At 47.3% G+C, this 14,372-nt stretch overlaps 1 protein-coding gene across 1 annotated transcript in view; it reads right to left on the bottom strand.

Moving 5' to 3' along the window:
• Positions 1-14,372, bottom strand: part of EPHA1 (EPH receptor A1) — a 60,962-nt gene that overhangs the window by 18,731 nt on the left and 27,859 nt on the right. Inside the window, exons 3-4 of the mRNA XM_019548491.1 lie at positions 9,044-9,319; positions 4,040-4,430 (exon numbers count right to left, since the gene is read on the bottom strand). Coding sequence (XP_019404036.1) covers positions 4,040-4,430; positions 9,044-9,319 — 667 coding nt within the window. The remainder of the gene's footprint in view (positions 1-4,039; positions 4,431-9,043; positions 9,320-14,372) is intronic.

Genomic DNA, 14,372 nt, shown 5'->3' with positions numbered 1-14,372 from the left:
TACTGATCTAAGCTGCTGTCCCTGTACCCGTGCCTCTGATCAACCCCCAGTGTTGGCTCTGGACCTACATCACTGCCCCCAAAACTGTTCTGCCCGGGGACCCCCAGCACTAACCTCAGAGCCATGCTGCTGCCCACAGACCCACACTGCTGCTAGACTTCTGCTGCTGGCCCTAGATTCCTGTTGCTGCCACCTGACCCAGTGCAGCTGCTGCAGGCCCTACAGATCCAGCCTGGGAGGAGCCCCTGCAATCTGGATCCAACCCAGGGTCTGAGGTGAGTTTCATGTACATGATGATCTAGTCCAACCCTCTACCAAGATTTGGGATTCACTATTCCTAAACCATCCTAGATACAGGCGTCTCGTCTCACCTTGATAACCACCAGTGGGAGGTTGCTTCTGAGCAAAAATGGTATGTACCATTCACTGTTAATGACCCAAAGCAGTTCTTCTGTCTGGGATTTAACTGGTGCCAGAGTGGAGAGGAAGTCTTTCTGAACCTCCCATTTTAAAATTTAAAAACTTTATTTTCCAATCAGTTTGGCTTGGCAGAGCATTGACAGTAAGAAGTCCTGCTCTAGGCCACCTGCTCTGTCTCCCCATGCCAAGCACAAGTTGAACTGGAGACCCTAAGACTCCAGAAACTATTCAATTCCTTCATCTGAGCCCTCAGAACTCACAGCCTGCAGTGATGTGGTCCATTTTTCTCAGTCACTTTATCATGGCTACTGAAATCATGCAGCAGCCACAGCCAGGCTATGTGAAAGCCATTGAGTGTGAGTAAAGATCATCGTCTATATATTTAAATCTATGTATTCATGACTAGTGAGTAAAGATCATATTCTATGTATTTATGTCTATGTGACTAGCCACTAAACCCCAGTGTTCGATTTAAAACCAAAGCATCATATCCCAGAGAGAAAGAAAAAATACAAATTCAGGTCTTCTAAGCAAACCAAGTCCCAACACTAACAACTCAAAAGGGACAAACCTCCTAGCATACAGCTCTCAGACTAACTTCTTCAGACCTGTTTCCCTCCCTCCAGTGACTGGAGGGGCAAAAACACTTATCTGATGCTCTTCCCCCACAACCCAGTGGGAAGCAGTCTCTGGGTCCAAGACCAAAAGTTTCAGGCAAAGAATCTTGATTTCTGGGCAGAAGAATGGGAAAAGGGAGCAGGTTTCAAAGGAAGTAAGTCAGATGCAAGTCAGAGTGAGCCTATCATGCTGGTAGGCAGTAGATGGTGCAATTCCCCAAAGGAGGTAGCATGGAGTACAGGACTAACCCAGAGCACTGTTGCCATTGCACTGCAACATCCGGTCCCACCCAGCAGTTATCTTTAACAGGGCCTTTATGGGCTCATTAAACAGAAAGAGGAACAAAGAGCCTCTGCCTTCAACCTACCCAGTTGGAGATGTAAGCTCCAGCTGAGACTCTCCCACTCCCTGTACCTCCTGTCTCCTCCCTTGATGCCAGCAATCTCCTGGCGCCAGCCTCCCCAGTCACCTTTTAGTATGCTGGCATTACGCTTCACTTGAGGGCTGGAATTACACTTCAAATGAATTTGATGGGTTCAACAAACTCTGTATGGAAAAAAAACCTAGTTCTCCTCTTAACACACATTTAAGAGGGTTCTCTCCCCTTTGGTCTTACAAATGTTTACACCATGTCTGTCACTAGGGTAATTGGTAGCCTTAAGGGAACAAAGATGAGCCATTCAAGAGTTCACCAATAAGAGACTGAACCACCTGCTCTCTGCTTCCTTGTCAGTCAGTTAGGAAACTGGACTCCAGTCAGATGTGGAAAGGTTGGGTAAAGAAGTATGTGTTGCAATTTAAAAGTATTCATATTACAACAGTAAGCTAGTATTTGGGATTCAGGTTAGCCACTGAATGCCAAGTTGTAGCTCCCTGGGTAAGCATAGCTTGGAGGCAGGTGCAGAGTGGTGAGGTGCTTGGGATGAGACCACTATGATTTAATGTACAGGTACCAGTACCTGTAAATTCACCCAGCAGTTGACTGAGCTAGTGCAGAGCTGGGACCTTCTTACACTTCAGTTACTACCCTTCCATTTCTTTCTATCCCAGAATGAAAGTCAGACCTGCCTCCCCCCACTGCCACTCTTATCTTCACCACTTTTATCACAGAGCAAAGGTGACAGTGTAGTTTCCCTTCCCACGCTTTGGCTGTTGAAGCAAAAGTCAGTTGATAGTCTCCCTGCATTTTAACCTCCTGCCCTTTTCCTCCACCCCTGACTCATTCCCTTCCCAGAGTGGGGTTTTAAATTGGAACCTCTCCTTTTTCTGAGGGCCAAGGTACAAGCTATGATCCCTGTCTTCATCCCAGGAGTTGGCTCAGAGAGAAATCTGTGTCATTTCCAAGTTCATGCAGGCACTTGGTCTCTTTCTGCTGGAAATCGGCTGGAATGAGGACGTGGAAGAAGGAATGCTTCTCCAGCTACACAAACAGGTTCTCCATCCTCTTTTATCTTGCATCCACCTACATAACATCACTCCTTGTCTTGGCATATCACCCCCTCCACACTTCTGTTTGGAGAATTCCCCATTTCCTCATGACGCTAGAGAAGACACTTTTGACTTCTGTTGTGCTTGGGCTGAATGGGGAGAAGTTGTGATGCAGAGGTTGCCATGCACTGTGATAGTGAGAACCTGCCCAGGCAAGACAAGTTCTTCACCCCTTCATGGGAGAGCACAGCAGCAGCTAAGTAGAAAAACTGGCTGAGCTGAGGAGAGAGAGCAGAGGGGAGGGGCCTTGATCCTATACTGAAATACATAGTCTCTTAACCCTTCAATCAGTTGCCGGAGCAAGGAAGGAGTGGGGAGGCAGCAGCCATCCAAACAGAGCTCAGAGCCTCCAAACTGAGCAAACAGGAAGACAGTGTAATTGAAGGCCCTTATAAACCCTTAGGACAGAATGCAGATTCCATCTCTGATCGTTAGGCTCACATTAATGTTCCCTCTTCCTCTTATTGCAGCTTGAGCCAAATGGTATATGAACCTGCCGAGCTTTTTACTATAGTGGCTCAGGCCGAAGCACCACCTATAATACAGAACCTGTAACTGTCTCTGCACTGTTGCAATATCCCCTTGCCAGCATCTTTTTTCTCTTCTCTGGCAAGGGCAGATTCAAACTACAATGATCCTAGTGCAGCTTGCTGAGTATTCCCACCCAGGTGGTGGGTGTTTGTATACCCTGCCATGAGCACATTCTGTCTGGACTCTGATCCAGGTTTCAAACAGGTCATATCCTTCCCTGTGACAGAAAAATGAAATCCCTCAAACAAAGGGACCCCCATAACTTGAGTTCCTTGAGTTCTTGAGACAATGGTATATCTACTCAATCCTAACCTTGGTGTTCCCAGAGAAACAGCTTCCAGTTAAGGGTTGGCTGCCAGGTGACTCAGTGGGCACGTCTAAACGTGCAGTTAATGTGACTGAATATACTCTGGCTCAATTTGAGTTGGAGTAAACTAATCCCAGTGCCACCATCTACTCATGCATCCAAGCACAATAATTTACTGTGCTGCCTGATACCACTTGTATTTGACAGGACTATCTAGCAGCACAGTAAATTAGTCTATTAAACACCAATTGCTGCACATGTATAGATGATGACACTTAACTATGCAGCAAATTAATCTCCTGTGCAGTAGAGCATCTTGTGTAGATGTACCCAGTATCAATGATATACTTACAGCTCCCAGAAACTGGCTGAAGGCTGATGGATGGAGTTTGAGAGTGGAAGGGTGTTTGTAATTGTTGCATCTGAGAGAGACAGAGAGAAATAAAAAGACAATAGCAGAGCCACAGATATACACATGTAATAGAAAGCAGAGATGAGATGCAGATAAAGAGAGATAGGAAGCAGTGAAGTCAGAGACAGGACAGAGCTCAGTTAAATCAGTCTAATTCAACTCTCACCTCACTATCCACCTGAAAACAATCATGTGTTCATGGATTGTATCACTATCTATATTCCTGCACATTCTGTCATCCCCTCCCTTCTCTGCATACCTACCTACACAGCTTTCATCAGCCTCCTCAAACCCTACACCACAGAGGCAGCGGTCCATTTGCACCAGCCACTTGCCATCAGTACTGCAGTGCATCCTGGGTGGGAGGCCTGCTTTTGCAGCTGCATTTTCCACGCAGACTCCTGACACCTCTGTCAGCCCCTCTGAGCCTGCTATTGTCTCTGGGAAGTGGGCCAGGCCTTGGACTGACTCTGGGCAGGTTTTGTAATATACCCGGGTGGAAACCAGGGCCACACAAGCCCCAGAGTTCTGGAAAGCTAGGTAGAATCCACGTTGAGACAGTTTCCCTATTGGACACACTTCTGTGTTCAGCTGCAAGGCACGTGATTCAATGTCCTGGTTTGTGAAACTCCGATCTGCTGCCACCGTGTTGACCTGAACAGAAGAAAAATCAGACTCTAGAAGGTATAAGCATGCAGCAGCATTTTTAGCTCCAAAGCGACTCCATTTGTCAGACCTCTTGCATCCCAAAGCCCCAGACTGTATACATACAGTCTATGCACATTCCTTTCTTTACGCCCTTTTTCTATCCCTGGTCACTGATGCAGCTCTCCCCATCTCCACTTATCCCATGCTCAATTCCAGGTTGCTGTCCTTCTTTGTACATGGCTAAGGAAGCACTAAGACTGATATCAGGTCAATATACTGACTCCCTTATTTTACGGACTTCCCCCAGGTCCCTTAGTTCCTGCTCTTCCTTCTCAACTTACCATGTAGCTTCACTTCCACAGCTGCATGGCTCATTTATTTGTGTTTGTACCTAACATACTAGAGCCCTGATCTCAATGAAGTGTTTGGGAACTGTCAAAGTGTAAGTTAAAAGTAGCAGCAAACCATTCTTTCAGCTGCATTTTCTGTCTCTTTCTGTTTGCAAATTGTATGAAGAAGATAAACTGATTTTTCCCAGTTTGTATATTAGAAAGAAATGGGTGAAATGTAGCAATTTGGTGTTTGAGAAAGGCTGGTGTTTCAGAACTTTTAATACCACAGATGGGTCACATAGTAGGTTTCCATGTCTTGACTCAGTAAAAAGCATCTTGCTATATTATTTGCCACTGCTTTTGGACAACATGTGGTAGTCAACGAGAACTGATCCCCAACCCCTCTCAGACTCTTGAATATATTACAACATTAATCCTCCATGCCATTAACTATTTCACAATCACAAAACCAGAATCTCCCAGTTTTATTAGGGATGGATCCAGAGGGGATGCAGTAGTGTAGATGCACCCCCTTTCAATCAATGCTGCAGGAACAGTAGTTGGGGACTTTTTTGGGTCCTCTAAGCAAGTAAGAATTCCCCCTTCTGTTCCACTCCATGCTCAAACACCTTCCCTCCTACCTGCTCCTACCACTGCTGATGTCCTCAGCTGTCTTGGGGACAAGGCAGCTCCAGACTCACTCCTGCTCTGCTCCAGGTGGTCTCCACAGGGAGCCAGGCTCATTTGGGAACAACAGTAGCCATGGCTGTGGGCAGGTTCGTCCTCCCTGGCCAGTCCCTGGGGTATTCTTTGACATCCTAGATGCAGGCTTAGGGAAAGGGAACCTGCCCACCACTGCTGCTGTCCCTGACTGAGCCTGGCTCCTTGTACAGCCCAGTTAGAGCAAGGCAGGAGGGTCTCTGAAGCCTCCCCCCTCCACACACATATTCCTGGGTCAGCCAGGGAGTGAGGGACAGCAGCAGCAATGGGTAGGGGAGAGGAAGGGATGTGCTTTTGAGCATGGAGGGTGAGGGATGGGGGGCTGAAAAGTCTGCATGGCTGGAATCGATGATCAGCAGGGATCTGTGTTTTCTGTTTCCCACAGAAAAATGGAAAAAACCATGGATTTCCCATTTTTCTCAGAGAAAACGTGGATTTTACCTTTTAGCAGAGAAACCTGGGGATTTCCCGGTTTTACAAGAGCTCTGCAGGCTGGCAGAGTTCCAGCCTGTAGGAGCTGATTGCAAAATGAGTGGGAAACCCCCAGCCCTCCGAGGGAGAGGGGGAAGGGAAGGGCCTGAGCCTCTTAGTCAGTCCCAAGGCTTGCTTCAGGCTCATTTTACTTCTTGGAGCCTGCGAGGTTAGGTAAGTGGGACTTGCAGGGGACTGGGGGGTTTCAGGGCAGGGCTGGGGGAGATGTTGGCTTGGGGCTGAGCTGGCTGGGGGGGAAGCTGGCTGCACGTGGACCACGAGGGGTGCTATTGGCCTAACTAGGCTCAGCGCCTCCATGTGTAGCTTCCCTTAAGGGCCAATAATGTGCCATTCTGGTTCCATGTGCCACCAGCCAGGCAGGCACTCCATGTGGGGCTTTCCCCAACACCTCCCCCTCCTTCAGCCTGGGTGGGCAGGTGGGTGGGGATGGAGCCTGCGGCATTTCCCTTGGTGCCTTTCCATACTTTCCTTGTTTCCCAGGCGAGGGGGTAGGCAGGGCAGTGCCGGGTGCTGCTGGCCCCACGCAGCACACTATGGCACCTTCCCACCCCTCACCTCAGCTAGCTCTCTGTGCCCACTCCCAGGAGCAGGGTCGGAGAGGGCAAGGGCAGCAGTGGCGGGGGAGATGGTTTGCATGTGGCAGCAACCACTACCACCACACTACTGCCATCACTGCTGTGCTCTGCGCTGCTTTCCTGTGGCCAGTCACATGTCTGGCTCCACAGGCAACTGGCACAGCAGTGGCAGTGGTGGTGTTGTGGCAGCTGCCACATGCAAACCCCAGCTCCCTCCAGGAGTGCCTGCCAGGCCGGTGACACATGGATGGGGGCTGAGGGAAAGCAGCGTAGGGAGCAGTAGTGCCAGCTGCCATATGCGAACTGCCCTCCCTTCCCCCCCAGCCAGGCAGCGCATGTGTGGCCCACAGAAGGGCATTGCTGCCCTCACCCTGCCGACCCTGCTCCTGGGAGTGGGCACAGAGAGCAAGCTGAGGTAGGGGCTGGGGAGGTGTGCGGTGTGATGCAAGAGGACAGTGGCGCCTGGTGCGCCCCTCCCTCTCCCCCAGGAAAGAAGGAAAATATGGGAAGGTGCCGAAGGAGACACAGCCACTGCGTCCCCAGATGCGCTCCATCCTCGCCTGCCTGCCTGCCGCATGTACCCGCTCCCTCTCATTCTCCCCCCCATTCTTGAACTGGCTCCCCCCAGCCCCTTCCTTTTCCCCTGCCCCCCTCCTTCTCCCCCCACACACTTGCTGGGGTATGTGTGCCTGTGTCTGTGTGTGCCTGCATGTTTGTGTTTGTGTGTCTGCATGTGTGTGTGTGTGTGTGTGTGTGTGTGTGTATCTGCACATCTGTCTGTGTCTGTGTCAGTGTTTGTTTGCTGTGAGGACAAGGGTGCTCCAGGTAAAATAAACTAACTGGAAACCTGAACTCAGAGCTAACTGACCTTGATAGGGAAGCTGAGTGAATGACTTGCTTGCCTGGGTCTTAAAAGAGTGGTCTGACCACCCCAGGGGAGGGGGGAAGCTGGAAGTGGTGGGGTGTAGCCACCCCTGCAGTATTGGGTTGCTGTTCCTGCAACCCCCTTCACAAAATCCTGGATAGACCCCTGGTGCTTAATGTTCAAATATTGAACCTGTATACAGGGGAAGCTAGTTTCTGGAGATATGGTTGCACAGAAGTGGGTGTACAAAAAAAAAGATTTTTTTCCCCATCTTAAGATGGGAGCAAATAAGACATCTAGGCAACCTGGGTTAGTGGGCAAGACAGAGCACTAGACTGGAATTGAAGAGACTTGGGTTCTATCTCCAGTTCTCTCACCAGCATCTTGAATTGTTAAGAGAAAACTCAGAGACATGATGGGCATGTCTACATGTTGCCCTACAGTGACACTGTTACTGTGCCATACTTTAAGTACTCAAGCATGGTGCGGTAACCACCCATACTGTACCATATGCAAGCTGCACAGTTATTTTTAGCCATCACTTCACCATAGTGGCACGCTAAAACAGGGGAGCGCACCGCCACGGTGAAGTAGCTGCCGGTGATGTGTAGATGCACATGTTGCTGTAGCACATTTTTATGGTGATGTAGGGTGATGTGTAGACGTGCTCAATAAAAAGTTGTGGCAGCTTGGAAAGGAATGACTTTCATATCAAAACAGATCATCCAAAGCATCTTATATACTTGTTGCATGTTTTAAAATTGTCCTGGTAAATCACTGCAACTCTCTGGGTTTGAGTTCACTAGAAGCTATTGCAGAAACGTTCAAAGTGCAGAAGAATTTATCTTAGTATGTCAATGAAAATGCAGAGGGAAAGATTGCCATGGAATTTCAGTATGTGACTTGTTATAGTATATATTATACATATTCCAGGAGGAGACTGGATAGGCACCTGGCTGGGATCTTATGACCCCTCCCACTCCCAGTGGTCCTTCCTGCCCGTGGCAGGGAGTCGGACTAGATGATCTGTCTAGGTCCCTTCCGACTCATTGATTCTATGATATATACTTGTTATAAAATGTATTACAGGAGAGTCCATATGAAAGTCCATCCTTTGGAATTCAGCTTTTTGGCCAGTGGAAGAGAAGGGAAGTATCATAATCAACCAGAAGTGCAAGAGAAATTTAGGGAGGTAGAATGTAGCTGCAAACATGAGCATCTGATTGAGACTTTGGTGCTGTTGCCTCTAGCATCAGAAGAAGTGATGTTTGCTCTTCTGAGCAAAAAAACAAAACAAAAACCCAGCCTTGATTCAACTGTTAATAAAATGAGTAAATTGATACTAACACACTTGTTGAAACGCTTAAAAAATGTTGGAAAAATGACCATCAACCACTATCATCATTTGTACTTAGAAGCAACATTTTACCTCTCATTTCAAAATTGTCAGCTCCCATAGCAAAAAATGCCCTGAACATGAAGCTGGGGCATTGCCATGAGTTCTGACTCTCAGGAATGAGCATTTCTTGTGGAGTCACCCACCCACTTTACAGCCTACATGAACCTGGATTTCCATGGAAATCTACCATCCATCAAGACCCATCAGGGATAGCTCCACCTCCCAGTATCACTGACCTTGATGAACAGTGGGCGACGGAACTGAATGCCAACATCCTGTTCTGACTCCATGTAGTAAAGATTGAAGGTCTCTTTGCAGGTCACAGCTTTGCCTTTGAAACTCTTGCAGTCACGCACAGTGAACTTTAGTTCCACGTAAATGAGAGAAGCTGCCTCGCCCCGGTAAATCCAGTTGGTTCGAAGCCAGTGATCAGTGTCACCCTCAGAAAATACACTGCAATCCTGGTACATATAGGCTGCGGTACCATTTATCATCTGCTGCACTTCACTCCACTGTTCCCAGAGAAGAAGACAGCATACATGCTTATGTTACAAAGAGATGAAAGACATGGTATGTATAAAAGTGCAATGAACCCAAGTCTACAGGATCCAAACCCCTCCAAATAAAAACTTGAGACCTAAGGTGCTCAAAAAAAGTTACATCTGTCTCTGACTCCTGCAACTGTCTTACCTGAGCAATGAACCCTGAATATGAGCCTTGACCAGAATCTGACTCAGAACAAGTTGGCAGCAACCTACCACTTCTCCTGGGCTTTGTGCCATTCTTCCCTCATCCTGTTCTCTTCCAATTCCCAAGGGCAAGGGCATTGCTGCAGGAGGCTGTCTCTGGTTTGGATAAGTATCATATTCTTACGAAACCTAAACCCAAACTCAGGCCTAGTTATTAGGTTCTCTCTCCCTATGCCTGTCTGGGAGGAAGAAAGACAGTGTCATGCCTGCCCAACCAGATTTCCTTTTATGATAAGGTGACTGGCTCTGTGGATGGAGGGAGAGCAGCAGATATAATATACCTTGACTTCAGCAAGGCTTTTGACACTGTCTCCCACAACATTCTCATTAAAAAGCTAAGGAAATACAGACTAGATGAAAATACTGCAACATAGATATATAACTGGATCATCATATTCAACAACTAGTTATCTATGGCTGATTTTTTTACCTGGGAGAAGGTATGAAGTGGAGTTCCCCAGGGGTCTGTCCTAGGTCTAGTATTTTTTTTAATATCTTCATTAATGATTTGGATGATGGAATTGAGAGCATGTTTAGCAAATTTTAGATGACATCAAGTGGGGTAGAGTTGTAGATCCTTTGGAGGATGACACCCCACAGGTTGGGAAATTTGGCAGTGGGGGAGCAGCGACCATTAATATGGCCACCACCCCCCATTAACAAATTCCCAAATCCCAAGCCCAACACATCCCAGTTGGGGCCAAGCCAGGTCCCATTCCCTTATGTCTGGATCAGGGCCAAGCCATGCCCCTTTCCCCACATGGAGCAGGGTTGGGGCCAGGCCACACCTCTGTTCTGCCTGCTCCTGGACAGGAGCTGGGCCACCCCTTCCCCTCTACCACGCTACTCCCCCTTCCCCTGCAGAGCTGAGTTGTGCTGGACTGCCCTCCTGCACCCCTCTGAATGGCTGAATGGTGGTTGCTGTGCCCACCGCAGGTGCCTGATCAGGATCACTGGTTGGATTTGGCCTGCAGATGGACTGGGCACTACCCATCCAGCCCACCAGGAAAAATCTTGAGCACCACTGCAGTAGACCATAAATTGAGTATGACCCAACAGTGTGGTCTTGTTGCAAAAAAAAAAAAAAAAAAAGCCAAAAGCATATTGGGTTGTATTAACTGGAGTGTCACTTCCAAATCAAGAGGGAAGCATGACTTATGAAAAAAGGCTGAAACACCTAGGGTTATTTAGTCTGGATGAGAGAAGACTGAGAGGGGATTTGATAATCACAGTGTTCAAATACCTGAGAGGCAATTACAGAGAGGATGGAGATGGGATTTTCTCTGTGGTTGTAGGGGACAGTATAGGAGCAATGGCTGCAAGCTGCAGCAAAGTTAAATTGGAGAGTAGGAGGATCTTTCTGACTATGAGGCTAGTCATGCACTGGAACAGACTACCTAGAGAAATTGTGGCATCCTCATCCTTGGGAATTTTCAGGTTGAACAGGCTCTTGGCTGGCATGGTTTAGTCATGGATCATCCAGCCTTGAGTAGGGACTCAACAAGATGAACTTATGAGGTCCCTTCCTACTCTACTTAGGGGGTGGTTGGCATTAGTCCCCAGGCACTGGAGACCGATGGTATGCCACTGCTTCCAGCCTGTCACTGTTTTCAGAATGAGAGGGGGGCAAGGGAGCACAGGGAATTCAGGCTCCCAGCCTGCAGCTAGATTCTCCTCCCCCCGGAACCAACAGTGAACCTGTGTTTCTAAAGCATCTACCTGACTTCAGAGCTAAACTTTTCTTTTCGATATTAACTTGACCTTTAGAAACTTTTGAAAAATTCACCCTAAAACGTTGCTACTGGACAAAGCTACTAAGTTGTCCCATCCCTACATTTCCTAATGCAGTGGAATATGTTGTCCAGCCTGCAGGCCAGATCTGGGTCATGGAGCTGTTTTCTGGCCCATGGGGCTCCCCACAGGTCCAGAAATTTTGTGGTGGGGGAGTGGTGGCAATGTTAATTACTGCTTTCTGTTGTCAAATTTCTGGATGTAAGTAAGGAGAGCCTCACAGGCTAGATAACGTGCCCATGAATTATAGACATGTAGGGTTAGGCTGGTGCACAGCCAGCACTGGTGCACAGGGCTACACCCATGGACCAGTCCTATGTGTCAACCCCATACAGGATCTAGTCCATGGACTGACCCCATGCCACTCATTCAGCCCACAAGACTGGAAGATTGGGTGCTGCTGTCCAAGTACATCTTTTAATTGTCTATCTATCAGACTGTACACTGGCAGGGACTCTCTTTACCTTTGTTTTGTTGCACAGTTGCACTCTCATTTAGGGTGCAAATAATTAACAAGGAAGCTGGAAGCAGAAAATACAGGAAATAGGCTTGATGAGGGAAATGAAAAAGAATGAGTCTATAAACTATACTACAAGTGTAGAACTGATAAGTAATCCTAGAAGCTTTAAATTTCAGAGAACTCAAGGAAAAAATGAGAGGTTTGCCACACTCATGAAAGAGTTAATGAACTCTCAAGCTATCATGCAAATTGTTAAGCAGCTGTGTCATGTCCAAACATTAGCTGTCAGTCAGAATTGATGCCTCTGTTGTAATGCTTACAATTAATTCAATGTCCTCACTGGAGCTGTGTGGGTGAAATTTGGCTCAATCATTCTCAGCTACCTGACTTTCCAGCTTGCCTGCTAGTGCTGCTGAATTATTCTCCTCCAGTAAAGTCTTTCCATTTAATTGAAGACTCTTTACACAATCTTTAGTCTTTACTCTAATGAATACAATCTGGCAAGGATAGGCATCAGTGGCTGCACCTACATGAGACACTACTGCACATTTTATTTAGTACAAGTACTAAATAAGTGTGTAGTAACCTGAGTTACTGTGTGGTAGCACTGGCGGATGCCTTTTTTGTGAGACTACTACACAGTGGCATTGAGTAGACACAGCAATGTTCTGGAAAAAAAAGGAAAAACAGAGAATATCTCATTTTATCAATGAATCTGAATCATGCTTTCATGATGCTACACAGTGTTAACTCTCATAACAAACCTCCACAAAACTAGAAGTGAAGGCCAAGATTTTCAAGACAAGAGTAAAAGTGAGTGGCTAACCATTTGAAATGGGTTTATGCATTGTAGCCACTCCATTTTTAAAGTCAACATAAGTAGCTTCTGATTTGAATGATCAGGGCACATATTCAGACATGCATTTTAAAAGGCTTGGCTAAACAGTACAGGCTATAGTACGAAGAGAACCAAGCTCGTGTCACTTGTGACCCATTCACATTAAAGGCTAAATCAAAGATAAAACAATTTAATATTTGCATTAGTGAATGAACATCTCTAAAACAGGTAGATTTGCAAAAGTACCTCCAGTGATCATTGAGAACTGCCAGGAGCAAAGCTGTCTGAACTGAGAGAAAATGCAAGAGATATCTGGCTTTCATGGATCAGTTTGATTCAACATCATAACAGCTAGAAGACACATTTGTGCAGGAGATTAATAGTGAACTGAATGGCAAATCAGATACAGCAGCCCTCAAGGAAAACTGGCTTTGGATCTGAACTCTGGCACCTGGGAATAAATTGGGAGAGCACAGGTCACAGTGTTCAATGATTTAACTGCACTCAGCTACTCCACACAGACACACCAAGGATTCCTTTTCATAGAGCAATGGAAACACCAGAGAGCCACATGTGCAAAGGGATAGAAACTTTTAAAATGAAGAAGTAAGATTTGTATTCATCATGTGATGCAAGGAGCTTCCCCACCCCCCATGATAGAAGGTATCAGACAACAGTGGCAAGGTGTGACAAACCCTCATGTTCACACCAGACTCATCACTATTCATAGCTATTGTGTACTGGGTATTATGTGTGTGTTTTGTGTATGTGTGCATAAGTGCATGTGAACTCCTGCCAGTTGGTGGGGCTATTCTGTGTTGTGTTAGTCTTCTCTTGCTGCCTGTTTTACTTGAAGAGTGTTCAGTTTCATAGTTTCTAGGGTCGGAAGGGATCTTAGTCCGACCCCCTGCCATGGCAGGAAAGAGTACTGGGGTCAAACAACCCCAGCAAGGTGTACATCGAGCATTCTCTTAAAGACCCCCAGGGTAGGACCCAGCACCACTTCTCTTGGAAGTTGGTTTCAGATCCTAGCCGCCCTGACCGTGAAATAGCGCCTCCTGATATCTAGCCTAAATCTGCCCTCCCTGGACCTACATGAGATGCATCTGTGGATGCATGACAAAGTGCGGTTGGCCTTCCTGACTGCATCCCCACACTGCCTGCCCATATTCATCTTAGCATCAGTGATGACTCCAAGATCCTTTTCTGCCTCTATACTGACAAGAAGGGAGTTCCCCAACCTGTAGGAATGGTGCCGGTTGTTCCTCCCCAGGTGCATCACTATGCACTTGTCGGTGTTGAATCCCATCCTGTTCCCATCCACCCACCCCTGTAACCTGTCTTGGTCAGATTGCAGCCTATTCCTCCCTTCTAGCGTGCTCACATCCCCCCACATCTTAGTGTCATCAGCAAATTTGAACAGGGTGCTACTTACCCCCTCGTCCAAGTCACCGATGAAGATGTTGAACAGTGCGGGCCTGAGGACTGAACCTTGGGGGACCCCACTGCCCACATCTCTCCAGGCTGAAAATGACCTGTCCACCACCACTCTCTGGGTGCGGCCCTCCAGCCAGTTGGCGACCCATTTCACTGTGTAGGTGTCGACACCACAGTCCCCCAGTTTCTTAATGAGAACAGGGTGAGAGACAGTGTCAAAGGCCTTCCTAAAGTCCAGAAAGACTATGTCCACTGCTACCCCTGCATCTAAGGATTTGGTGACCTGGTCG

The sequence above is a fragment of the Crocodylus porosus genome, unplaced genomic scaffold (assembly GCF_001723895.1).
Source record: "Crocodylus porosus isolate Cpor-Errol unplaced genomic scaffold, CroPor_comp1, whole genome shotgun sequence".
Classification (NCBI taxonomy): domain Eukaryota; kingdom Metazoa; phylum Chordata; order Crocodylia; family Crocodylidae; genus Crocodylus; species Crocodylus porosus.
This window is presented reverse-complemented; position numbering and strand designations above follow the sequence as displayed.